The following is a 27455-nucleotide window of genomic DNA, read 5'->3' on the forward strand; positions in this document are numbered from 1 at the left end:
TTATCCAAATCTTAAACTCATCATTCAAGTCAGCAAATATTTACTAAGTGCCTACTCTCTGCAGAGAACTTGGCAGGCTGGGCTAGAGCTGCCAAGATAGATACAATACTAGGACTTGCTTGGAAAGCCTTTACAATAGAATGAAAGTAGTCTGGTCATTTGTGGCCCATGGTGCATGGTAGCCTTGACAATGACTTGTGTTACTCTTTGATTCTCAGGGCCCATTGAAGAGTGCCAGTACAGCAATACTGTGAATTATTTCTGGTACAGGCAAACATTAAATATCACAGCAGACATCAATGAAAGTGGGAATATACAGTGGCGGCTGGTCATGTGCTTGGTGGCTTGTTGGATGATTGTGTATATTTGCATAATCAGAGGTATTGAAACCACAGGAAAGGTGAGAATGTTGGAAAGGTACCTGGAGCAGCTGAGCTATTCACACTTGTCTCTTGGAATATGAAAATTACTTCCCTAGGGCCTGTTGTGCTTTTTAACAAGGAATGACTATAATGGAATCTCAGGCTCCTTGACTGTCACTACAGTAAGCACGATAGGCTCTTTTGCTACAAATGTGGGAATTTGTTTGGAGAAAAACAGATAAAAGTAGCATGGGATAGTGGATTGTGGATAGCCTGTGACAGAGTCAGTACGACCTGGGTGCAAGTCTCATCTCTGATATAGACTCACTGAGTGTCTCTGATTCTGTCATTTAATCTCTCAATTATTTCTCTAAATTACAGAGAAATTGCTCATCTCCACTGCTAAAGGTATATTTTCAGGTATATTCAAATGGATCTATGACCTTTACTATGCCTGTATCACCCACCTACAAGAGATGATGACACTTTAGTTCTATTAATACTGTTGTGTAAATCTGAATTTTCCCTCTCTGATCATAATCTCCTGTCCTTCCTTTTTCCCCTTTGAGACATTCTTTCTAAATATGTATATATATATATATATATATATATATATATATATATATATATATATGTTTTCTTCAATTTGACCTCTAGTTATTCCATCTGTTTTCCCAATCTACAACCCATGTTGTAATCTTGCTTTCCTGAATTTCCAGTCTTGACTCTAAAAATAATCAACCAAATCAAATAACATTGTCCTATACCTTTGATTCATTTACCCAATTTGTCTGTCATTCATGCTTTGCCAGGTTGCTATCTTGGATCACCCAATCACTTTGTTATCTTTAAATGTAATATTAAGCTGATGAACACAATTGAAAGAATCTCAGAGACCATGTTTAAAGACTCTTTCTCAGTCTCTCTGTCTCTTTCCCCTCCCTTGATCTTATCTGCTTTCTTGACTTCCCAAGGAGAAGGCCCCCTTTTCTTCATCCTGGAGTGCCCCCTCACTTTCATTACATTTGTTAAAAGCACACTAGGCATTAGTCAATTACCATTTATATATAAAATTATCATATGCAAATCCAAATTTATATTATAATGTCTCTTTCCTCATCTTCAGTCTGGTATTATCCAGTCATTCTGGATGTCTCTTCCTGGAAGACTCATTGGCATATCAAATTCAAGATGTCTAAATCAGGATTCATCATCACCCTCTCTAAACTCTCCTCTTTTCTCTCCTAAACTTTCTATTTCATTTCAGGGCACCAACCTCCTCCTCCTCCTCATTACTCAGGTTCATAATCTCGGTATCATCCTTAACCCTTGCCTCATTCTCATATTCAATCAGTGATAAACATTAGCAATTCTACATATAGAATTTTATATAGCAATTCTACCTACACACATCTCAATACTGCTTGGTATTCATTCCCTCTCATCTATACTATCTTAGCCTCCTAGTTTGTCTTCCTGCTTCCAGTCTTTCCCATCTCTAACCCATTCTCCAAATAGATGTCAAATTTATTTTCAAAAGATATAGTTCTGACCATATCATTATTTTTCTCAAAACCTTTCAGTAACTCTGCATTGGTTCTAGGATAAAGTACGGAGCCATCAGTCTGGCATTTCAAGTCCTCTTTAATCTGTCTACTACCTATCTTTCCAATCCTACTCCCTATTTCTCTTCACAAACCTTATGTTCCAGGCAAACTGTACTATTAACTGTTCTTAAAACTCAATCCACTATCCCTTGTTTCCATACATATGCAGTACATTAAGTACCTGATTTTTCAACTCTACTTAGCTTGTTTTCTTCTTAGGCATAGTTCAGTTTCTATCTTTTTCCTAAACCCTTTTCTGATCTCCCCAGATTTCCTTCCTTAATTTACCTTATAGCAAACTTATTTATGGGCTTGTTGTTGAGTATGGTCCCCATTTTACTGAAGGCAGATTGCTTTGTCCCTTGCACTACCATCCTCATCCAGTACTTTTCACATGGACAATTAATAAATATTTGTTAAAATTAAACTGAACAGAATTACAGGTATATACAATAGATATAGAGCTCAATGCTATTCTGTTTCCTAGTTAAACCTCATAAGCAATGTATAAGTGGAAAACATATCTTCTGTTATAATCCCATAAGAAGATGCCTTGGTTCTGATTACTTATTTCTAATGTTCAAGAGATCTCTAGACAACTTCCCTTGGTGGCACTCTTAGTGAAAGATGAATGGGTAAGGTGGTCTGTGGGGCTGTCTCCAGGTGTATCTTAGGATCGTCTAAAGATCTTAGCAACAATCCAAGTACTATATAAGGAAAATGTTCTCTGGTTTTGCACACATTCATTACTTCTCCATTCTCTTGTGCAGGCCATTTATTTTACTGCCCTCTTTCCTTATGTTGTCTTGACCATCTTCCTCATCCGAGGACTCACTCTACCTGGAGCTACTGAAGGATTAATTTACCTCTTTACACCTAATGTAAGTACAGCTGAGTCTTGCTTAGTTTGTATTAAGGGACCAAAGCCATTAGTAAATTTGAAAAAAATCTGTTAAAAAAAAAGCACCCCTCCACAAATTTACATCAGTTCTCTGTACAATACAAGTTGGGTTGAAATGATGAATCAAACTTTTTGATACAACTATTTGTCTTAGGCCAGATGAGCTTAGTCTAGCTAGTTTTACATGATGGCTATTAAAAAACAATAAGTTTGATTTGAGATAAGAAAATTCAATAAACCTAGACACAAGAGGGAAATGGCTTAAATACATTCCCTTGTTTTGCAAAGTGATCAAAGAGAACCTAGTTCTCAAAGGTCCAAATGTCTCACAACAGCCTTATAATTGACTCCCTGTTGGGTGAGCAAATTTCTTACCTGAATGAGGTAACTTGATGATGTTGCCAAGCAGCCCTTTTTAAAAGTATATTAACACTTCTGTAAGTTTCTTCTATTGAGACATCAGTATTCTCAGAAGAGACATAAATATTCTCAGAAGAATCTTATATTTAGGGCTAGAATGAACCTAAGAATCTTTTATTTCAAACTTCTCTTTTTTTACAAATGAAGAAAGAGACCTAAAGAGGTTCAGGGATTCACCCAAAGTCACACTGGCAGTAACTTACAGAGAACAGATTTCAATCTCTGATAACAAGTCCAGTCCTTTCCATACTGCTTTTAATTTTTATTTTTTAATAACATTTTTCCCAATTCCATCTCAAGACAATTTTTAGCAATGATTTTTACAAGATTTTCATTTCTAAATTTTTCTCCCTCCCTCACTTTTACTTCTCTTTCTAAAATGATAGGCAATTTGACATAGGTTACACATGTACTATCATGTAAAATATATCTCTATATTAGTCACAGTTGTGAAAGAAAAACAGGTCTAAAGAAAAAAGAATAAAATCAATGAAGAAATATGCTTCTATCTGTATTAGAGTCCATCAGTTCTTTATTTGGATGTATAGCCTTTTTCTTCATGAGTCCTTTGTACTCATCTTAAATTATCCTGTTTTTGTAAAGAACTGAGTCATTCATATTGATCATGGCAAAGTGTTGCTAATACTATACAATGTTTTCCTGGTTCTGCTCATTTTACTTTGCATTAATTCATACAAGTCTTTTCAGGTTTTTTTTTCCCTGAAATCTGCCTGTTCATCATGTCTTATTGCACAATAGTATCCTATTATATTCATATACCACAGTTCCTTCAGCCACTGCCCAGGACAAAGAGTTCCTTTCCCCCTTTTTATAATGATCTCTTTGGTATGCAGATCTAGTAATGGTATTTTCTAATTCAAAGGGTATGCACAGTTTGGTTTCCCTTTGGGCATAGTTTTAAATTATTGTCCAATGCATTAGTGTTCCAATTTTCCCATATCCTTTACAACATTTATCATTTTCCCTTTTTTGTCACAGTAACCAAACTGATATATGTTCCATGGTATTTCAAAGTTGTTTTAATTTGCATTTCTCTAATCAATAGTGATTTAGAGCACTCTTTTGGCAAGGCAATGGGGTTAAGTGGCTTGCCCAAGGCCACACAGCTAGGTAATTATTAAGTGTCTGAGGCCGGATTTGAATCCAAGTACTCCTGATTCCAGGGCCGGTGCTCTATCCACTGCACCACCTAGCCATCCCTAGAGCATTTCTTCATATGTCTATAGATCACTTTGATTTCTTCATCCAAAAGCTGCCTGTTCATATTTTTTGATTATTTATCAATTGGGGAATGGCTTGCAATCTTATAAATTTGCCTAAATTCTCTATATATTTGAGAAATGAGGCCTTTATGAGAGATAATTGCTGTAAAGATTGTTTCCCAGCTTTATGTTTTTCTTCTAATTTTGGCTACTTTGGTTTTGTTTGTGTAAAAGCTTTTCATTTTAATATAACCAAAATCATTATTTTATATCTTGTAATGCTCTCTATCTCTTGTTTGATCATGAATTTTTCCCTTCTCCATAGATAGTACATGCAGACTTTTCCTTGCTCATCTAATTTGCTTATGGTGTCACCTTTTATGTCTAAATCATGCACCCATTTTGACCTTATCTTGGTATACAGAATGAGATGCTGGTCTATATCTATAATGTGTCCTACTGTTTTCCAGTTTTCTCAGAAGTTTTTGTCAAATGGTGAGTTCTTTTCCCAAAGGCTGGAGCCTTGGTTTTGTCAAATACTACACCACTAGGGTCATCTGCTGTTGTATACTGTGTACATAATCTAGTCCACTGATATACCATTCTATTTCTTATCCAAGCTCTTTCTTATCTAAGCTCTTTTGCCTTCCGGTATATTGTATTCCAAGCCCTATGAGCTTCCAATGTAGTTGCTGCTAAGTCCTGTGTGATCCTGACTGCAGCTCCACGATATTTGAACTGTGTCCTTCTGGCTGCTTGCAATATTTTCTGTCTGATTTGGGAGTTATGGAACTTGGCTCTATAATATTCCTGGGGGTTTGTTTTTGGGGATCTTTTTCTTGGGGGGATCAGTGGATTCTCTCCATTTCTATTTTGCCCTCTGCTTCTAGAATATCAGGGCAATTTTCCTGTACTAATTCTTTGAAAATGATGTCAAGGCGCTTTTCCTGATCATGACTTTCAGGTATTCCAATAATTTTTAAATTATCTTTCCTAAGTCTGTTTTCCATATCAGTTGTTTTTTCAATGAGATATTTCACATTTTCTTCTAATTTTTCATTTTTTTTGTTTTGAAGTATTGATTCCTGATTTCTGGTAAATTCATCAATCTCCTTGAATTCTATTCTTTGTCTGAAGGATTTGTTCTCCTCAGAGAGTTTTCTTATCTCTTTTTCCATCTGGCCAATTTTGCTTTTTAAAGCATTCTTCTCCTCAATAACTTTTTGAACTGTTTTATCCATTTGACTTAAGCTGGTTTTTAGCATGCTATTTTCTTCAGCATTTTTTTGGATTTCCTTGACTAAGCTGCTGACTTCATTTTCATGTTTTTCCTGCATCTCTCTCCTTTCTTTTCCCAGTTTTTCTTCCAACTCCCTCATTTGATTTTCAAAGTCTTTTTTGAGCTCTGTCATAGCCTGAGCCCAATTTCTGTTTTCCTTGGAGTCTTTAGATGCAGGAGCTTGTGCTTCCTCATCTTCAGACTGAGTATTTTGATCCTTCTTGGGCTCATTTGCAAAATATTTCTCAATGGTCTTCCTCTTGTTTCTTTGCTCGTTCATTTTCCCAGCCTAAGCCTGTTTTTTGGGGGTGCTTCCTGAACTTTTGGGACACTCCCACAGGGGTCTCAGTGTGTGAGGTTCTGTCCTTCCTTCTGGTCTGTGAATGACCATAAGCCCCCCCTCTGCCACAGGCCGAGGTGGGGGGGCCCTGCTGTTCTATCGGGGGACCTAGACTGGGATCACGATCTGAATGTGGTCAGAACCCCAGAGTCCTGTTCCAGGGGCAGAGGACAGAGATCACAGTCTCTCTTCACTCCCCTCCCTCAGCTCAATGGGCTCATGCCCTGGGGGCTCCTGCTTACTGGCTCTGCCTGCTTCAGTTTCCTGGATCAGGGCTGGGGAAAGACCATGCTGCTTGCTGTGTGCCCTGAGGGCTGGGCTCCACATGCTTGCTCTGGCAGAGGTTCCCCGCTGTTCCCCCACTTTGTGCCCAGTGCTCCCAGGGTGCAGCTCAGGAGACTCCCCTGCTGCTGTGAGCCATGGCTCCCAGTGCCCTGGGGCTGCCTCTGGGAGCTGAAGTTCTTGGCAGGCTGCCCCTCCAACCCCGGAGAGCAGAGCCTTTCTGTTCTTTTCCAGGTTACCTTGAGTAGAACTGCCTCACTGGGTCCCTTTGTGGGTTCTGTCTCTCAAAAGTTGTTAGAGTCCTTAGTTTATGAGTTTTTATCAGAGAGCTCCTAAGACTCCATCCCTTCATGTCGCCATCTTGGCTCCGCCTAAAGTTAATTATTTCAAGTAATTTTTTTAGTTGATTCTCTAGGGGTCTCTAAAATACCATCATATAATCTGCAAAGAGTGATGTTTTTGTTTCCTCATTGCCTATCCTATTTTCTTTCATTTCTTTTTCTTCTCCTTTTGCTATAGCTAATATTTCTGGTATTATATTGAATAATAGTGACACCACTATTATTAGTGCTTTATTCCTAATTTTATGGGGAAGATTTCTAGCTTATCCCCATTACAGATAATGCTTGCTGACAGTTTTAGACTTCCTTTATTCCCATTTCTCTATGGTGTGGGATTTTTTTGTGTGTGTTTTTTGGAAGACAGTGGGGTTAAGTGGCTTGCCTAAGGTCACACAACTAGGTAATTTTTAAGTGTCTGAGGTCAGATTTGAACCCAGGTCCTCTTGACTCCAGGGCCTGTGCTCTATCCACTGCACAACCTAGCTGTCCCTCTCTATTGTTTTAAATAGGAATGAGTGCTATATTTTGTCAAAAACTTTTTCAGCATCTATTGAGATAATCATATGACTTCTGTTGGTTTTGTTATTGATAAGGTCAATTATGTGATGGTTTTCCTAATATTGCAATCCTGATATAAATCCCACTTGACTGACGTATAGAATCCTTGTAATATATTGCTGTAATCTTTTTTGTAGTATTGTTAAAAATTTTTGCATCAATATTCATTAGGGAAATTGCTCTATAATTTTTTCTCTATTTTAGCTTTTTCCTGGTCTAGGTGTCAGCACTATATTTGTGTCAAAAAGGATTTTGGCAGGACTCCTATTTTTTGAAATAGTTTATATAGTATTGGAATTGATTGTCCCTTAAATGTCTGGTAGAATTCACTCATGAACCCATCTGGTCTTGGTGATTTTTTTAAAAAAATTTTTAGGTTTTTTTTTTTGTTTGTTTGTTTGTTTTTGCAAAGCAATGGGATTAAGTTGCCCAAGGCCACACAGCTAGGTAATTATTAAGTGTCTGAGGGCAGATTGGAACTCAGCCCCCTAAGGGTGATTTGTTTTTTAGGGAGTTCATTAAGGGCTTGTTCGATTTCTTTTTTCTAAAATGGGGCTATTCAGCCATTCTGTTTCCTGATTTGTTAATATAAGTAATTTATATTTTCATAAATATTCACCAGTTTATCTTAGGTTGTCAGATTTATTGGCATACAATTGGGGAAAATATTTCTTGATAATTACTTTAGCTTTGGAGTGGCTAGTTGGTGCAGTGGATAGAGCACCAACCCTAGAGTCAGGAGGACCTGAGTTCAGATCCAGCCTTACTTAATAATTACCTAGCTGTGTGACCTTGAGGAAGTCACTTAATCCCACTGCCTAGCAAAAACAAACAAAAAAAGAATACATTTAATATTTCTGCCTTTCTATACTCGATGTTTAAATCTTTTTGTAGGTGCCATGTCCTGTTGAGAAAAATTTATTTTTCCTTTCTGTTCCCATTTAGTTTTCTCCAAAGGACTGTCATATCTAACTTTTTGAATATTCTATTTTTCTCCTTAGTTTCTCTCTTGTTTATTTTATTTTATTTGAAGTTATCTAGTTCTGCAAGGGGACAGTTGTTCTTCTAACTCACATAATTTCTCCTTTAGGAATTTGGATGCTATGGTTATATGTTATAGTCTATATTAGATTAGTTTCTATCAGGAGGAGGAGGAGGGAGGGGGAGGGGAAAAAACATAAAACTCAAAACCTTGCAAAAAATGATTATTGAAAACTACCATTACTTGTAGTTGGAAAAATAAATTTAAAAATATTTTTAAAAAAGAATTTAGATGCTATATATATTTAAAAATATTTTTAAAAAGAATTTAGATGCTATATACTTGGTGCATATATGTTTAGTATTGATATTTCTTCATTGTCTATGGTATCTTTTAACATGATGTAGTTTCCTTTCTTATTTCTTCTAATTAGATCTCTTTTTGCTTTAACTTTGTCTAAGATCAGGATTGCTACCCCCATTTTTTTTTACTTCAGCTAAAGCATAACAGATTCTGCTCCAGTCTCTTACCTTTATTCTGTGTGTATCTCTCTGCTTCAAGTGTGTTTCTTCTAAATAACATATTGTAAGAGTCTGGTTTTTGATCCATTCCATTATCCATTTCCTTTTACTGGCAGAGTTCATCCCATTCACCTTCACAGTATGATTACTAGCTATGTATTTCCCACTATCCTATTTTTCCTTCTGTTTTTTTCTTTCTGTCCTTGGTTGTAGTCCTAGTTCATTTGTCTTTTTTGGAATAGCCCACTTTTTAATGTTACAGTTGTTAAGTTCTGTTTAATTACGATTGTAGTTCCCTAATATTTGAATTGATTCTTTCTGGCCACTTGCAGTATTTTTTCCTTGCCCCAGTAGTTCTAAATTTAGCTATATTGTTCCTGGGATATTTTATTTTGGAATCTCTTTCTTGAAGTGATTGGTGGTCCCTTTCAATGCTTATTTTGCTCTCTGGTTCCAGGATATCAGAGTAGTTTTCCTTGATGTTTTCTTGAAAAATTCTGTCCAACTCTTCCTTTTGAGTCATGTGATTCTGACATTGACTCTCTTGCATCTATTTTTTCAGGTCAATTGTTTTCCCCAGGAAGTATTTTACATTTTCTTCCATTTTTTTATTCTTTTGGATTTGTTTGATTTTTGTTGTTTCATTTAAGAAGCTGTTTTCCTCCATTAGTTTTTGTACTTCCTTTTCTGTTTGGTCAATTTTACTTTTCTTTAAGGAGTTGTTTTCTTTAGTGGATTTTTGTAACTCCTTTTCTATTTGACCAATTCTAATTTTTAAGTAGCTGTTTTCTTTTTCCAAGCTGTTCACTCTCTTTCATAATTCTCTTTTATCATTCTCATTTCTTTTCCCAAGTTTTTTTCTGTCTTTTACATGATTTTTAAACTCCTTTGTGGGTTCTTCCATGAGTTCTTTCTGGGTGTGAGTACTTTCCATTTTGGGAGGGGTTTTGTCCATAGGTGTTTTGACATTATTGTCCTCTTCTGAGTTTGTGTCGTAATCCTCCTTGTCATCATGATAACTTTCTATGGTCAGATTCCTTTTCTGTTGGTTTTTGCTAATCTTGTTCTTTTTTGCCCTTGTCCTTTCTTTTAAATTTGAGCTCTGCTCCCAAAGTGGAAGGGACATTGTCTCAGGCTTCTTGTGCAAGAGCTGCAGACTCTGGCTATTTATCTAGTGTTGCACTGATGTTACCTTGAGGGCTATGGGACACCCTCATGTCTGGTGCTATGCAGGAGATAGGATGGTGGGTGGGTGGCACTGCTGAGGGCTATAAGGGATTGGCAGCTTACCTGATGTTGAGCTGGGATCCCAGTGGTGATGTCTAGTGTGTTTTGAAGCCCATGGAATATTTCTTCATTTGCCTAGGGATACACTCAAGTATGTGGAAGTCTGACCACTGGCGGCTGTCTGTCTGGGATTATGCTCAAGCACATGGGGGTTCTCAGTTGAACATGGGCCTCAGGATCTATTTCCGGCTTGCTAGGATGTTTCCTTTCTTAGACTGTACTTTCCTTTAACTTGAGTAAGACAAACTTCTGCCAATATTCCAACTTTCTTGGGCTCAAAGATTGTTTTACCCTGACTTTTTTGCTGGTTCTGTTGTTCCAGGATTTGTTTTGGGGAACTATTTTATGGTTGTTTGGAGGTATATATGAGAGCGATTCCCTGTTTATTCTTCCAGCTTGGTTCCCAAAAATTCTGTCTAGTCTGTTTTTTTAAAATGGCTATAAAATTAAGCTAATTGGGCACCGATAAAGTCAAACTAGGATAGAATTGTTTGGTCTTACAGGTGATAATTTGAACTAGATGACTTTCTAAAACTATCATTCTATTAGATAACTCATTTAATTTCTCTAAGCCTGAGTTTTCTCATCTATAAAATAAACATAAAATACTACATATTTCACCTTCCTCATAGCATTGTAGAGGGACACAAATGAGATAATATTTGCAAAAATATTTTTCAATTATTAAGCAATTTTTAAATGGAAATTATAATAATTATTACAATTACTGTTAATCTCTAATTTCAGATGAACATTCTCCAGAATCCTCGGGTATGGCTTGATGCAGCTACTCAGATCTTTTTTTCCCTTTCACTGGCTTTTGGAGGACACATTGCTTTTGCAAGTTACAATCCACCCAAGTAAGAAGAGCTACTGCTTTGGTTGTAGCTTGATAGCATTATGATTGTAAAATCATCATTTCTCATCTTTGGTTCTTAGATCACACTTCCTCTTGAACTTTTAGAGTGATAGTGATCCTGACATCATCTTCACATTGTACCATTCTTCAAAAGAAAACAAATGGTATTTCTACCAATTAACATTCCTTTTTCTGAGGCATAAGGAAGCATATAAGGAATTTTTTTAAACTACCTCTTTTTTTATGAACCCCCAGAGAATTACTTAAAAGGAAAATCCTTGATTCATCTCAGTGTCTGATGACCTCTCTCATGGTCTGTGGTTTCTAAAGATATTCAACATGTATCCAGAAAGCACCATATGAGTATTTTAGTTGGAGGAAAAGTACAGGAAGTCACTGATTTTTGTCATATTCTATCCCTGGAAATATCATAAAATGGATTGTTCTAAAGTGGATCATATTTTCTCATCGGATTAATGTTAGAATTGAGTTTTGTGTCCCCATGTCATATTATTAAAAAATCATACAGCAACAATAAACCTTTATCATATTTTAAAATGGTAAAATTATGCTCTATACATTTATTATTCATTGATCATAGAGGTCTACTAAAGTATTCATACAACATAAAAAACAATCTGACTATGTAACAAATTTGATTTAAAACTATGAGAGTTATAATGAACATTATACAAGTCATTAGCAAGAATTTTGGTTGAATTCCTATAAATAAAAGACATTTAAAAATATTTATATAACCCTTTTAAAAATTACCTATATATAGCTTTTAAAAAGTTATCCATGCACCTTTTTAAAGTTTTTACATATAATTAGGGGGAAATATCAGAGGAAAAAAACTTTCTCAGAAAAGTTTGATTTAATGCTTTTTTCCTTCAACATATTGTCCTCTAGAAAGAAGAAATGGTTTGAGCATCTCATTCCTTGGCCTTTAAGTTGAGTTAAGGGTTAAAGTCACTTTTTGCAAAGTCTGTAGTCCCCTTTATTGTAAATAGGGGTACTTTATCTATAAACTGTTAAATAAGTGAGTTTTAAAATAAAAATAGAAATTATACAACTGTGGTAAAAAGGAAAGGTTGAACAGATTTTGTATTAACAAATCAAAATGTTTTAGATAACCCATATTCATAAATTGCGTATATGATTTGTATTTACTGGAAGATTATGTTCTAATGAAACAAAGGACTTTTAAAAATCAGTGGCAATGATTTCAGGTGATAGATATTAGGTGCCTCCTGTATCCAGTGTTAGGTGCTAGGCAGACACAAAGTTTACATCCAACCTTGTCTGTGTCCTCATTTATAGTTTGCCTATGTCCTCCTAAGAAAATTTGACCCACACATAAATAAGCAAAGAGTTATGTTACTAAGGTATCAGAGGTACAAGCAAAAGGCTAAAAAAAAAAAAGACCATTCTTGACTGAGGGATTAGGGAAAGCTTTCTGGATGAAATGTCATTTGAGTGAAGCTATAAAGAATGGAGAGGAGGAAGAATTTCTTTGGCATTTTAACTCTGGAGGAGAAGGAGAGAAGGATTTTAAGAGGTGAAGATGGGGGGAGCTAGGCAAGTACTTCCCAGGCAATTGATTTTAGGCAATGAAGAGTTAAACACCAAGGTTGTGAAGCCTGGTTACTTGGAGGATGGCAGTACCCTTGACAATAACAGGGAAGGAAGGAAGAGAGGAAGATTTGAGGAGAAAGAGAATGATGTCTGTTTCTGGCAGACTAAATTTGAGATGCCAAAGAGATATCCAGTGCTAAATGACCAAAAGGATGGTTGATAATGAGAGACACTAAGAGGTTAAGCCCAGCATTTAGAACACGCCTAAACATTAAAATAAATATTTACTGACAGATTGACTTCCTTGAACTCAAAGCTCAAGATCTGCCCTCTGATCATGATGCTGTTACACCTTGGGGCCATTTCTTAGGCTGTCTCTCATATTTGCGATACCCTTTCTCCTTTCTGTCATAGGAATGACTGTGACAAAAATAGCAAAATCATATCCTTTAAAATCTAGCTAATGGGGGCAGCCAGGGGGCGCAGTGGATACAGCACCAATTCTGGAGTCAGGAGTACTTGAGTTCAAATCTGGTCTCAGACATTTAATAATTACCTAGCTGTGTGGCCTTGGGCAAACCACTTAACCCCACTGCCTTGCAAAAAAAAAAAATCTAGCTAGTAGAATCACATTTTGGAGCAGATAGGGACCTTGGAGTCACCTCATCCAACCCTTATTTTACAGATGAGGGAACTAAGTTCAGAGTGTGATTTACTGAAAATCATATGAGTAATGAATGACAGAGAAGGTATTTGAATCTTGTTCTCTCTGGCCATAAATCCAATGCTCTTTCCATTATTCCAATCTGGTTCTTTGGTCATGTCCTAACTTTCTCCCAAAAAGGTTCTCTGATCACCTGGTTATTAAAAAAAACTATCTCCATTTGAGTTCCCAAAGTTCAATGATGGAACATCTCCCATGAATTTATCATGTAATATTGTGAGTTTTAGCTTCCTGTGTTGTTTTCTTATCCCCCTACAAGTTCTTTGAGGGTAGGGAGTCATACATACTTTATCTAGATTTTCTCCTCCAATGACTAGTACAGTGGGAACTTAATATATGTTTGATATTATATTGTATTTTTGTTTTCTTAAAAACTCTCAAAACATCAGTGAAAATGCTTTTATTTCTTTCCTTCCCAGGAATGATTGTGAAAAAGATGCTGTCACCATAGCCCTAGTGAACAGCATGACCTCCCTCTATGCTTCTATAGCTGTTTTCTCTGTTCTAGGCTTCAAGGCAACAAATGATTACTGGGATTGCCTGGACAGGTAGGATCCTGTTGCAGAAATCAAATCAGGAGCAGAATGCTTGTTGACTTTCTTTTATTCTTTTTCTTTTGGAGGGCTTGGGTTGGCAGGGCAGAATGGAGGGAAGGATGGGGGGGTAGGACTGAGCAGAAAAGCAGAGCTAATAAATAACCAAACTTTTCTAGGAGCTAGGGAATCATAAGTTAGTTACTGTGCCTGTGTCCTTGTTTAATCTGTAGTGAAGCCATGAATTAAAACCATTCTGTCCCCAAGAAAAAAACAGTAATATTGTAAAAAAAAACTAAAATTTTATATCAGAAATAAAAGAGAGGGGTAACTAGATGGCACAGAGGATAGACCAGGTCTGGAGTCAGGAAAACTCATCTTCTTGAGTTCAAATCTGGTCTCCAATAACTGTGTGATCCTAGGCAAGTCGCTTAGCCCTGCTTTCCCTTAGTTTCCTCATCTGTAAAATGAGCTGGAAAAGGCAAACTAGTCCAATATCTTTGCAAAGAAAATAGCAAATGGGTTCATGAAGAGTCAGGTATGACAAAATGACAAATGAAAATGAAAAAAAGAACAATAAAAGATAGGCAACAAGGAAACCAAAAGTCTTTCCTGGGATGCATGGTATGTCAACCTCCAAGTTAGCACACTTAATTGAAGAGGAAAAGCTATTTTCCAATGTTATAATTCTAGTCAGAAAACTATAAACAAGTTTCCCAATAAATTTTGATAGGCACCAAGAAGCACGTGATATAAAGATATCTTAATGTATTCATTGAACTTCCATAGCAGCAAACCTGAAACATAAAAGATGAGTAATCAGAGCTCAGTGATATCACTTATACTCCCTTAGCAACATAAAAACAGCTGAACTTAGCACCAAGGTAGCACAATTACTTGGTCAAAAATCAGAAAGTACTAAATGGTTGCTTCCTTCTCCCTAGAAATAGTATCTCAGGTGAGCTCCTTCTCAGCCTATCCCCATCCTCAGTGCTGACCTTTTGGTACATTTTCTCCCATAGGTCCAAATATCCTAGGGTCAATTCCATATATACTCATTAAGAGAATTTTTAAAAGAAGTTAATATGAGAATGTCTTGTTTTTCTTTCATCCATTTATCCTGGTTCTTAGATGACTAGTTATAGTTCTGTCCAATTGTAGATTTGGCCATGCAGAGTCAGTTGGGTTCTATAGAAATTGATGGGCTGTTTCTTTTTCCTTCTCTTTATTTTCATCATCATCATCATCACTAATATGATACCTTGATTATATATGGCTATCATCATTTGAGGTTTTTTAGTTGTTTTTTTGAGTCACATTCGACTCTTCATGACCCCATTTGGGGTATTCTTGGCAAAGATACTGGAGTGGTTGGTCATTTTCTTCTCCAGCTCGTTTTCTAGATGAGGGAGCCAAGGTAAACAGGGTTAAGTGACTTTCCCAGGGTCACACAGCTAATAAGTGTCTAAGATTGGATTTAAACCTAGCAACACGAGTCTTCCTGACTCCAGGCTGGCACTCTCCTCTAGATAGGTTAGGAAATCAAATTAAGTAGTTCCTCCCTAAAAGTGACATTCATATACCATCTCTTTTGTTGGTGTAGACATGGGTGTGTCTCATAGCAAGATCAAAAATCTGAATCTGGAGGAATGAAGCCCCATCTTGCAAAAATTTTTTATTTCCCACTGACCACATTTATGGTGATAATCAACTTGTTTGGAGGCTTCTGGATTCAGTGACCTGAAAGTGATTTTTGTGTGTGCTCAGTAAAATGTTCACAAAGCCATCTGCTCCTTTCTGACAGAAACATCATCAGTATCATCAATGAGTTTGATTTTCCAGACCAAAGCATCCAGCGAGACGACTATCTGGCCTGCTTCACGCACCTGAATTCAACCCAGGCAGAGAGGTTGGCACAACTCCAACTGAAGAGCTGCCACCTGCAAGATTTCCTGGACAAGGTAAGAAGCTCAGACCACTAAGAAGCAGTGGGGCTTAGTGGAAAGAACACAAGACTTATCAGAAGATCAGGCATCAAGCTCCAAAGGACTGCTGGCTGCATGTCTGTCTTGGACATTGAGATAGTAGCATTTCTCCAAGTCTCAGCATCCCTGAAGAGGCATAAGATGAAAAGAGTGGACTGAATGATCTTCAAACTTCCCACAGACTCTAAATCTTCTGGCTCTAAATATAGTCATATGGCATTCATTTGGACCCATGCTATTTGGCCTTCACAAGTACTGTTTATTTTTAGAAAAGATTCCATGGCCATCTAACCCAACTATACTTGAAAAAGAACTCTCATGAGAATATATAAGAAGTGGGCATCCAGCTTCCACTTGAAAACCTGCCCACTTCTGGATAATTCTAATCAATCCAAAAATATTTATTAAGCACCTACCATGGTACCAGGTTTTAGTCTTAGTTCTTAGAAGTTTCTCTATGCTTGAAGTGTAAATTTTCCTCTTTGAATCAAGGGCCAAAAACCAAATCTATTAGTTTGTGTTTTTCTCAGCCTCAGATGGTAGACCTGGGATCAATGGGTAGCATTTACCAAGGAGCAAAAGTTGCCATAAAATTTCAATGACACCCATTGACTTCGTCTCAGAACACAGACAGATAAGGAGGATAAAGGAAGCATTCTTGTTGCCATGCTTCTCAAGAGACCCAGATAAATACTGATTTTCATTGGAGAAGAAATGGTGAGGCAAGGAGCCAGGCTTTCCTATGGGAAGAGAGTTGTCTTCTACTTGGAACCTGAGGACAGACCTGGGAATACTGGGTGGAGAGTACAGAGGGGGAGATAGAGGTTTGATGTAAGGAATAATTTCCTAACAATCAGATTTGTACAGAAAATTGATTACTTCATGAGGCAGAAAACTCCCACCTATTGAAGGTCTTCAAGACAAAACATAATTTAGGCACATTTTGGACTCTCTTTAGGGAAGATTCTTATCCAGATTTGGATGAGACTAGAGTGAAGGGACTTAGCCTTTTGGTAGTCTGGGGAAACATAAAGACCCTCGGGTCTCAGAGTAATGGACTGAAATAATGGAAGAAAACATCACATTTCAGTCAGAGATTATAGAAAATAACTAAGTACTTTTTTCTCTATGAAAGTTCACAGATATCCTGAACTCTGTCTACCTCTAACAGGACCGATTTTAGAAGTAGTTTCTCATTCTGAGGTTTTGATATTCAATTATAGGTTGCCACAAGAGTTATCCTGATTTTGCCCTTTCCAGGTAGGATATGTGAATTACATGGATTAAAAAAAGAGAAGGCATTTAAGACTGGGGGTCTTCAAACACAGTGCTGGAAGGAACTAGGGAACACCAAGTCCGAGCTTCTCATTTACAGAAGAAGCAACAGAGACACAAGGGAAAAGTCCATGATGTGACTTCTCTACTTTTGTCTCAGCAATGACAGAGAAAGCTCTTTTGGTATATTTAGTTAAAGGGGATGGAAGATTGATGTATTCTCCCATTTTCCATTAAGTTAATATATGACCATGGTTAATATAATCTCTTGCTGCTTCCAAGTGTAAAATGGGAAAATAACTATATCCCCACTCACAAAGATCCTACTGATGTATGCTTTATGAGCTTTGAAATCTGTGAGGTGGAAATGGCACACTTCTACCTGTTTCATTTAATCATTCCCACAAAGCCTCATCTGTTGGGAAAAAATGTTTATCTTTTTTTTCATTCTACAATGTAATCAAATTGCAGCAATTTTAAGTAAGATTGGTACAGATTCTGGTCAAGGGACTTCAACTTCTTCAACAAAGGAATTTGTCCATCTACCTCCTAAATACCACTATCAGTGGAGAAGGAAAAGGGAAGGAAAAAAAGAAGAGATGATCAGTAAAATAGAGGAAAGAAATGAGGATAGTCTCTTTGGATTTAAAGCTAGAGGGTTCACCTTTAAGGTCTTTTCTTTAGACCTCAAGAAAAATTAGGGGATTTACTCAAACTCACATGCAGAATAAATAGAGACATAAAAGAAAGAAACTTGTCTACATATATTCTGTACCCAAGGAGGCAACAGAGACTGAAGTCAGTCCAGACCATCTATGTAAACCTCTTAATCTGCCTAATCCTGGACAAGAAGACAAATTTCCAGATCCACCTCCAAGATAAACAGAAAGCTTATTCTGCCATTTAGAGGACTCTTAAACTGCTTTACCATGACTTTATTTTTTTTTAATTGATAAATATTATTTTTGTTTTGTCTTTGAGTCCATCTGGGGTTTTCTTAGTCAAGATAGTAGAGGGGCGGCTAGGTGGCATAGTGGATAGAGCACTGGCCCTGGCCCTGGAGTCAGGAGTACCTGAGTTCAAATCTGGTCTCAGACACTTAATAATTACCTAGCTGTGTGGCCTTGGGCAAGCCACTTAACCCCACTGCCTTGAAAAAAAAACTAAAAAAAAAAGTAAAGATACTAGAATGGTTTGCCATTTCCTCCTCCAGCACATTTTATAGATGCAAGAGGCAAACAGAGTGAAGTGACTTGCCCATGGTCACCCAGCTAGTAAATGTCTAAGGCTGGAAAATGAACTCAGGAAGATGAGATTTTTCTGATTCCAAGTCAAGTCTTCTATCCACCATGCCACCAAGAGAATTCTTTTCCTTTGTACTCATACTTTATACATTTAGAAACATAATTCTGAGAAGGGGTCCACAGACTTCATCAGACTGCTGAAGGGCTCCAGGACACAAAAAAGCTTTAGATACTCTGACTTAAGAACCATAATACCAGAGTTGAAATTCCACCTCTGCCATTTACTTTCAATGTGACCTTAGACAAGTTACTCTGGGCCAGAGTTTTCTTCTCTATAAAATGAGGGGTTTGGACTAGAAGAAGAGACTCTGAGGTCTCTTCCAGCCTTAGATCCAAGACCCTCTGACTTGACTGTGACAGTGAGCCAGAGTTCCCAAATCCCAAGGCTTGACATGGTTAAACATGTGTCTGTGTGTGTGTGTGTGTGTGTGTGTGTGTGTGTGTTCCACAGAGTGCATCCGGTACTGGCCTGGCCTTTATTGTCTTCACCGAGGCCATCATTCACATGCCTGGCGCTCCGGTTTGGGCCATTCTCTTCTTTGGAATGCTGTTTTCCTTGGGCCTTACTTCCATGTTTGGGAATATGGAAGGAGTTCTGACACCTTTCCTAGATATGCAAATTGTGCCCAGGTCAGTCCCTAAGGAATTAATAACAGGTAAGTGAAGAATTAGGTCATTCAAGTTTACCACCCTTCCCCATCCACTTCCCCCTTTTCTGAGTTCTTCCTCTAATTTACAGGCTTAGCAAAATTATAATCCTTTCAGGACAGATAAGGGCTATTTTTCACCAATATAAAAAAGGTGGTCAGCCTACTTCTGTGTGCCCTTTCAAAGTTGAAGCTCCAACTGTGCCATCCAACTCCCCCAGAACTTAAGGTAGAGGAAAAAAAGAGCTAAATAATCCTCTTCCCCCCATCATCCACCCAACTCTGATGCAACTCAACCCTAATCAAGGCCTGTCTTCTAGGTCTTACTATTTGGGCTCTGGAGAAGAAAAGCAGATGGGAAAAAATAAGGAAGGAGAAAAGAGAAGGGAAGAGAAGAGAGGAGGGGGAGGAAAAGGGGGGGAAGTAAAAATGTAAAGATAAGGGAAGAGAGGAAAGGAAGTGTAAGGCAAATAAGGAGAAAATCTAATGATGGGCAAGCCACTTTCTAAGAATTAGAGAAATCCTAAATAGAAGTGGCAATCTTCCTTTTCTCTAGAGGTAGTGTTCTCCCAGTCTTTGGGAATCTTTAAGCAGTTTTCAAGAACTGGATAACAATTTGCCATGGGTGTTGTAGAGTGTTTGTGAATATGGGCTGAAGCCCCTTACTACTTTGAAATCTGAGATTCTCTGAAAAGTTGTTACATACTTGCAAATAGCAAAAAAGTATAGATGCTTACTGCCCTTGAATACCATCTCCCCCTCTTTTCTCCTCTTCCCTTCCACCAAACAACATAATTTTTTCCTCCTCTTTTTAGCTATGATATGCCTAGTTTGCTGCCTCTCCGCTGCTCTTTGTTTCACACTACAATCTGGAAGTTACTGGCTTGAAATCTTTGACAATTATGCAGCTTCCCTGAACCTGCTGATCTTTGCCTTCTTTGAAGTTATTGGTGTCATTTATGTTTATGGAATGAAAAGGTAATGTTAACCTGGTTTTCTCTTCTTGGGACTGGGGAGTTCTTTCTCAATAATGCTTGCAGGGGAGCTGAGATTTGGCCAAATAGTCAAAGACCTACCTTCCTCATTTGGTCAAGTGAGGGAGAACCTAGGAGAAGTAGGTTGCTGGAGAACTCATCCAGTTAAAAGCAATTCTATCTGAAGGCTTCATTGAAATCCTAATGTATGCCCACAAAACAAAAAGACCTAGAGGAAGACCTCTAGCATATTAGGTGGATTTTCTGTTGGGCTATGGGAGATTTTATATGTAACAGTCATAAAAGAATGGATAGATTTTAATCTATACCAGTGGAAAGAATGGTGGGGAGTGTGACCATCTCTAAAGCTGCAGATCTATTGAGATACTGAAATCTAGAAGTTAAATAAAATTTTTAATGACAAAAATGAGTTTATCATGAATATGAGAGGCAGACTGGTATAGTGAAAAAGAACTAGCTTTATGGCCAAGAAGACCTGAGTTCAAGTCCCCTCTCTGGCACATATTGGATACAGGATTTTATACAAAGCACTTAATAATCTCTTAGCACTTTAGGTTATTCTCCAAGACTATAATTTTTTTTGGATGAGACAAAGGGGGTTAAATGACTTGCTCAGGGTTACACAGCTAGAGTCAAGTTTCTGAGGTTGGATTTAAACTCAGATCTCCTGACTCTAGGGCCAGTACTCTAACTCCCCCACAATGCTCAGTTACTCCTCTAAGATTATAAATTAAAGAGAAGATGCTTACCTGAATTAAGGAATTTTTTCTTTCAGGAGCTCTCTATATCAGTAAAATCATAGGTCTGGTCCCTGTTCCTGCTCAGAAACATTGTTAGTCTTAGGGCCATCTAGAATATCATTCTACAAGATGAGTGAATACCAGATGGTGTTTTTAGAACCACGTATCTAAGGAATCATATTTTGTCTGGTAGTGCATGACTGATTCCAATGTGGAAAGAAAGGAGATATCTCAAGCATGCCCTGGAACCCATTGGACAGATCATCTACTAAAGTGTTTCAAGAAAGAGTAAATATTATCTAAAATGTCACTTCAGTCAACTTGTTCCCTTAGTTTGTGATTTCAATAAGCAACAGTGCAGAAAAAGAAGCAGCAATGGATTTCTTTTATAAAACACAAGTTAGAGTAGATAAAGACCACAGTTTTTGTTTTAATAAGACTGCATCTTATTTGTTTTCCTTTCAATCGTTTAACCATCTGGGGAGTGGTTTTAGGTAAACTGGAATGAATGAAGTACAGATATAAATAGGGCTGTTTATGTTGTCTTATTCCAATATTTGAAAGGTCTAGGAATTCAGTGATTGAGTATTCCCCCTACTACTCAGTTCACATTCTCTCCATACCTTAGCAGAAAGCTTCATGATTCTGCCAGCCAAAAAACTCATCATCTGACAATCAAAAATCTGGCAGTGAGCCTTTATGAACTCAGTAGGGCTGGTTTTTGGATGACACATATCTTATATCATTAGGTCTGTATTTTAAGTCATTTTTATCTTGAAAGGACCTGCCAAAGTATTCAGTTTCCTCCCTGGAAAATGCTTTTCAAGACTTAATTTGATAAACTTCATAGCCTATGTCTTACAAGGAATCAAATAAAATATGATTTTATCTATGACATATAATAATCATTGCCCTAGTAATGGTATAAAAAGGAAGAGGGGAAAGGTAAATCTCACTCAGACCTGCCAAGTCTGGAACCTGGAATATTTTCTTAATAAATACAAAAGGGATTTTTTTTTTGTTTGTTTGTTTGTTTTATTGATGGTATTTATTAGAATCTGAATTGTTCATTCTTTGTCAGTAAATAGAGATCGATAGATGGCTATGATACTCAGAAAAAATAATCCTGCTTAGAAAGTCTAATTGAAAAGATTTCAAAGTCAGGGCCAGGGTAGGAGAGGTAGGACAAGAACGTGAACTGTTCTATTCACATGGCAGGTTCTGTGATGATGTGGAGTGGATGACGGGAAGGCGACCCAACCTCTACTGGCAGGTGACATGGAAAATCATCAGTCCTCTGCTACTGTTGGTCATCTTTGTAGCCTATATCATCCTAATGACACAAAAGCAGCCAACATATGGATCCTGGAACCCTCAATATGTAAGTCTCTTTGTCTAAGAAATTCAGTGAGGAACCAGATTTACCAAGTCTCTAGAGTAAGTTTATATTTTAGGGCTGTGGATATCTACGGACCAAAAATCTAGATCACTAGCAATAAAGATCCAGAGAATCTATAAACTGGATAACCACTTACTATATAATCAATTCAAATAAGATTCACCAACATTATTAAAGCTCTGATGTATGTATGTATGTATATATATATATGTATATATATATATATGTGGATTCTTAATAAGAAGACAATGAAAATTACAACAGCAAAGAAAGTAGTAATGATAAAAATGAAATGTCTTTATTGAATAGAAAGTAATCTAAAAACTGTCATAGAATATAATATGTTAATTTGATATAAATATTTATCAGTGTTTTAATTATTTTTTCAAACGAGGGAAAGCAGATAAGGTGTTAGATTTGTAGCTAGATAATTGGGTGTAAGTCTTGAATCTCAATACTTGTATGACCAGAGGAAAGAAATATATTCTGTCTGGATCTTAGTTCCCCCATGTGTAAAATGAGGGGAATGGACTCTAAGGTATAATCTATCTCTAACTATAATCCTGTGATCTCAAGGGGAGTGCACTATATTTGGACAAAGAAAGTAAAAATGAAAATACCTTACATCATATAACACATTCTACTTTTCTTTAAAATGTTTTTATTCTGAATTTAAAAACCAAAAAAGAGCATTTCCATATCTACACATCATAACACAAAAAAATTGTATGTGAAATCTTGTCTCTTTCATAACAGTTGCTTAATATATCTCATGAGGTATTTTCAAAACTTTCCTGCTTATAAAATGGCAAACAATATGGGGCAAAAATCAAAAGGTTGTTAAAATAGGAGAAAGGAGAATAATTAATGAAGTAAGACATGTTTGAAAAAATGAATGAACAACACAACCCTTAAGGAAATTAAGGTCCTAAATTAAGCAAGATTAAATTTCTTTCTTGTGGCCACACAAGTGGTGAGAGTCAGGACTTGCACCTGATTTTCAAAAGGTTTATGATAGAACAGGGAATAGAAGCCAAGTCTCCTGATTCAACTCTGCGATTTTTTTCTCTAGGGAAGGAGATGCTATAGAAATTCTAGAGACTAGCCTAAAAGGGTCAAACTCACAAGTGACATGTGCTTGTAAAATTCTTGAGTGTGCCAGAACCAGAAAAGTAACTGGGCAATATTTAGCAAAATAAACGAAAATACAAGATAGATAATATCAATCGGCGGTTTTCTAAGTCGATACATGGTTGTGGGGATCCATTTCTATTTGAGCTTGACACTACTGGTCCAGACCATGCTATAACCCCAAACAACACATCATAATTATAAAGCACTGCAGGCTTTTGGGAGTTATTTTCTAGACAGACGTACTTCACCTACCCATTGCTACTTGGTTAAACGAAATAATTACAGACACAAGAATGACATTTTAAATTAGTAAAAGTTAAAGGAGAGTTTCAAGACTTTATGATGTTAGTGATAATATTTCAAAGATCTAATTGTAAAATAACTCTGGTTGGGAAAAACCTAAATAAGATTCTGAGGACATCATTTCATTTAAACTATACTAATTTGGGAGCAATTTGGCTCAAGAACTCAATACTATCATAATATCAGTTGAAGCTCCTTATGTTGCAGGGAGAACAGAGGTCTTACCTTAACATTTCCCATTAATGCATAGAAATATAGACTTTTCTTTTTCTTGAAATTTAGGATTGAGCTCATTGATCCCAGAAAGGAAGAAGGCTGAGGTTCCTGCCATAGCTAAAGTTCTAAGTCAACAAACAATATAAATTTAATTGCTCCAGTTGGTGGGAGGGGCTCTTCCCATTTCAATTCTTATTCTTAGGAACTTAAAATAAGGGTGCCAATGGAACCAGCCCATGCCCGTGCCTCTTTGGGCATGCCAGTAGTAAACTTTGTGATTGTTTTTTTTTTCTTTCCTACAGGATAATTTCCCAAACAAGGAGCAGAAATTCTACCCCGGCTGGGTGCGAGGCATCTGTGTGATGCTGTCACTACTCCCTTGCATTTGGGTACCTGGGGTAGCCCTTTTTCAGCTAATCCACAGGAGGCAAGGAAAGGGAAAGAATTCATGGTCAAAATCCTATGGCAAGAACTCTGTGAATCTGTAGAGGACTGAACGGGTGATTCTATGTAAAAAAGGAAGGAAATAGGGGAATTGATTTCATAAACTGTGAGTTTAGGTTGTCAAGGTTGCTTGATCACTTGGATAAGGGGGATGATATCCAGTACCAGTATGATGAGTAATTTATTCAATTGCTACCGAAAACAATATTCACTTTCCTAGCTCCAGAATACTCTACTTCTCAGTTTTCTTTAGTTATTGGCTCACAAGTATATTTCCCATTTGGATGTCAATAATATACACCAGTACAGTGTGATAGAGGGCCAGACCTGGAGTCAGGAAGATTCATCTTCCCAAGCTCAAATCTGGCCTCAGAAGTTTACTAGCTGAGTGACCTTGAACAAGTCACCTAACTGTTTCTTCATTTGTAAAATGAGCTAGAGATGGAAACAGTAAACAACTGAAATATCTTTCCCCAAATGGGGTCACAAAGAATCAGCCAAGATGGAACAATACACACCAAAGGAAAGCATCCTGGCCAGCAAGAAAAATGGACTCAGTCCATTTTCCCATTGTGCCATGAGATGGACTATTTCAAGTGATGCCAACTACTCTGAAGACAAGAATCTAGAACCTCACTCCATATTTACCTCCAGTCATTCTCAGTGACCTGCCCAATCACTTACATGTCACCCATGCCAACCTTGCATCTGATTCGCTTTACTACATCTGGTTCCATCTCTTTCCTTTCTCACAAGTCATCCACTCACCATTTGTTCTAAATTAAATTCTAGTCTGTATCTTTTTCAGGATATATTTCACAAGTCTGTAATTACACCCACGTGAAGCCACAACAACAAAAGGAAAAAAATAGAAAAGGAAATGTGTACCAAGAAGTTCAATGGCAAAAATGTCCTCATGATAAATATATAAATTAATTTATATTTAAGGATGACAAAATGACAAACTAAGGATCAGTCACCTTGCTTATCTTTATGCCATTTCTCATGATTAAATTTGATTTAAGCAATATGGAGATTTGTCTGTTTTTGAAAGGCAGAAGCCAGGGTAGCTAAATGGCACAGCCGGTGTTGAATTCTGGAGGACCTGAGTTCAAATTTGACTTCAGACACGTACTAGCTGTGTGACCTTGGGTAAGTCATTTTACCCTGACTGCCTTACATTCAGGGCCATCTCCAGTCATCCTGATTCATATCTGGCCACTGGCCCCAGATGGCTCTGGAAGAAAAAGTGAGACTGGAGACTTAGCACAGCACCCTCTCACTCAAATCCAATTCATGTGCTTGTCATGGCATCACCTTCTGATACCATGATCTTCTTCAGAAATGAAGGACAAAACATTAATGGTAGAAGCCACTGGAACCTCTGAAATGATGGGCAAGATTATCATGGTCACACAATTCATGAACACTGTCTATAAATTACATGAAACTACTTAGATCATGTCTATACAAGAGACTAGAGGTAGTCTCTGACTTTCTGACTTACAAAGTCACTCTACTTGGCCATCCTCAATTATTTTTCCCCCTGTGAACATGGTGGGGTTAACCTACCCCCACCCTCTTTAAACATACCCAGGTCCTTCTGAAAGCTACCCCAAGTTTGAGGACCATTGTGGGTCAGCAATGATTCAGAATTATTGCTTCATGTTTCTACTAACGTGTTTCTTTTACTAGCCTAATATAGATGATGTCTTAGTTTGAAGTAAAAGATATTTACTTTAATAAAATAAAAAATAAGTGATAAGAAATAAACCCCAAATACATACAAATACAAACTTTCACAGTAGACTCTATCCCAAGTGGTAGAGGGAACACACAAAGGGAAGATACATGGTCAGGATAACTCACACTCCTTGGGGAGGCTTCCTAGCTGGACCACCCTTCTATCTCCCCTCCCAAACCACTGCTTGCTTCATTTTCAAGCTGCCCATGTTCTCATTTGACTGCCAGCTGCCCACTCGGCTGCTCTCTACTGATATTGCCAGTGAGTTGCTGCTATTCTATGACTTTTGCATTCCACAAAAGAGGAGTTCTTGGACCTTTTAAGAGCAGAGTGGTCCTTTTGTCCCAGCTAACCAGAAGTTCTCAGGCTTAATAGAGTCTGTCTTTTGAACTCAAACTCCTTTGACACAATTCAGATTATCATAGACTAAATCTCACATTTCTATAGCATTAGGGCTCTGGAACCAACGTTTAAGTAGATCTGTGGTAGTTAAATCCTCTAAGATTGGTTTTATTTTTAACATAAAAATAATTTAAAAAAACAAACGAAAGAAAAAACTAAATAAAATCTTGGGGTATTTTAGGGTTTCTTGTATTTTAATTTGAATAACACTAAACTTTTATTTGAATTAAGGGCTAGAAAATTCTGGTTACTGAGATTTCTACAAATCAGGGGTATGGGGAGCTAGTTATACTGGCTGGTGAGTCAATTATTAAATTTTTAGCATGAACATTTATACCTTGGAAATTGATAAACACTACAAATTATGAATTGATTTATTATTTTATTGACTGTCTGGACTTAAGAAAGTGATGGAGAAAATATTAATAATGCGGATCAAAAATTAAAAGTTTAGCTTGTCTTTTATTTTGAGAGCCAATTGTTAAATATTACTAGTACCTTCCAGCTACAAATCATCCTGGGAGGTCGGCTTTGCAAAACAGCAGGGATGCTAAGGTATAGATGTGGTAATAGGATACTCTCAGTTCCTATCACATCCGTGGGTTAGCCTGGATTCATGCAAATCATCTTAAGAGAAAGATTAAAGATATTAGGGAAAGCTAGCAGTCTTTTTCTTATCTCCCCCACCCCAAATCCCCGAACTGTGAAGCTGCCACTGCTGCTGACCTTTGTTCTACTTCCTCTCAGCAACCAAACTGTTGTGTTCCCTACATTGATTTGTTTATGTCTTCAAAGTCTATTGAGATGACACACGTGGCTTCTCATGAGTCATCTGGTCCCTACCGCTTCTTCTAGGTCACCATAAAGGGGTCTAACTGGACAGGGCCTCTGTAAGGACTCTGTTCCTCTTCTGATGAGTCAGATAAGCTTTTACAAACATTTCTTTGTTAAATATGGGGCACCAGATGTTGCTGAATCAACAAGGTTGTGCCACATAGATCCATTTTTTTAAAAAAATTTCCATCACAAATGTAGGAGAGTATTATTAAAAGCTCTGTCGTATAGATTCA

General features: G+C 37.2%; 1 protein-coding gene across 2 annotated transcripts in view; it reads left to right on the forward strand.

Annotated features, from left to right (window-relative positions):
- Positions 1-25267, forward strand: part of SLC6A18 (solute carrier family 6 member 18) — a 47509-nt gene extending 22242 nt beyond the window's left edge. For both annotated transcript variants that reach the window (XM_074199566.1, XM_074199567.1), the window contains 9 exons: positions 219-400; positions 2740-2850; positions 10851-10963; positions 13684-13812; positions 15602-15758; positions 18813-19017; positions 19824-19986; positions 21962-22124; positions 24098-25267. In XM_074199566.1, the coding sequence (XP_074055667.1) occupies positions 219-400; positions 2740-2850; positions 10851-10963; positions 13684-13812; positions 15602-15758; positions 18813-19017; positions 19824-19986; positions 21962-22124; positions 24098-24283 (1409 nt within the window). In that variant the 3' untranslated portion in view covers positions 24284-25267. The remainder of the gene's footprint in view (positions 1-218; positions 401-2739; positions 2851-10850; positions 10964-13683; positions 13813-15601; positions 15759-18812; positions 19018-19823; positions 19987-21961; positions 22125-24097) is intronic.
- The last annotated feature ends 2188 nt before the right edge of the window (positions 25268-27455 follow it).

Source organism: Macrotis lagotis, chromosome X (genome assembly GCF_037893015.1).
Source record: "Macrotis lagotis isolate mMagLag1 chromosome X, bilby.v1.9.chrom.fasta, whole genome shotgun sequence".
NCBI classification, from domain to species: Eukaryota; Metazoa; Chordata; class Mammalia; order Peramelemorphia; family Peramelidae; genus Macrotis; species Macrotis lagotis.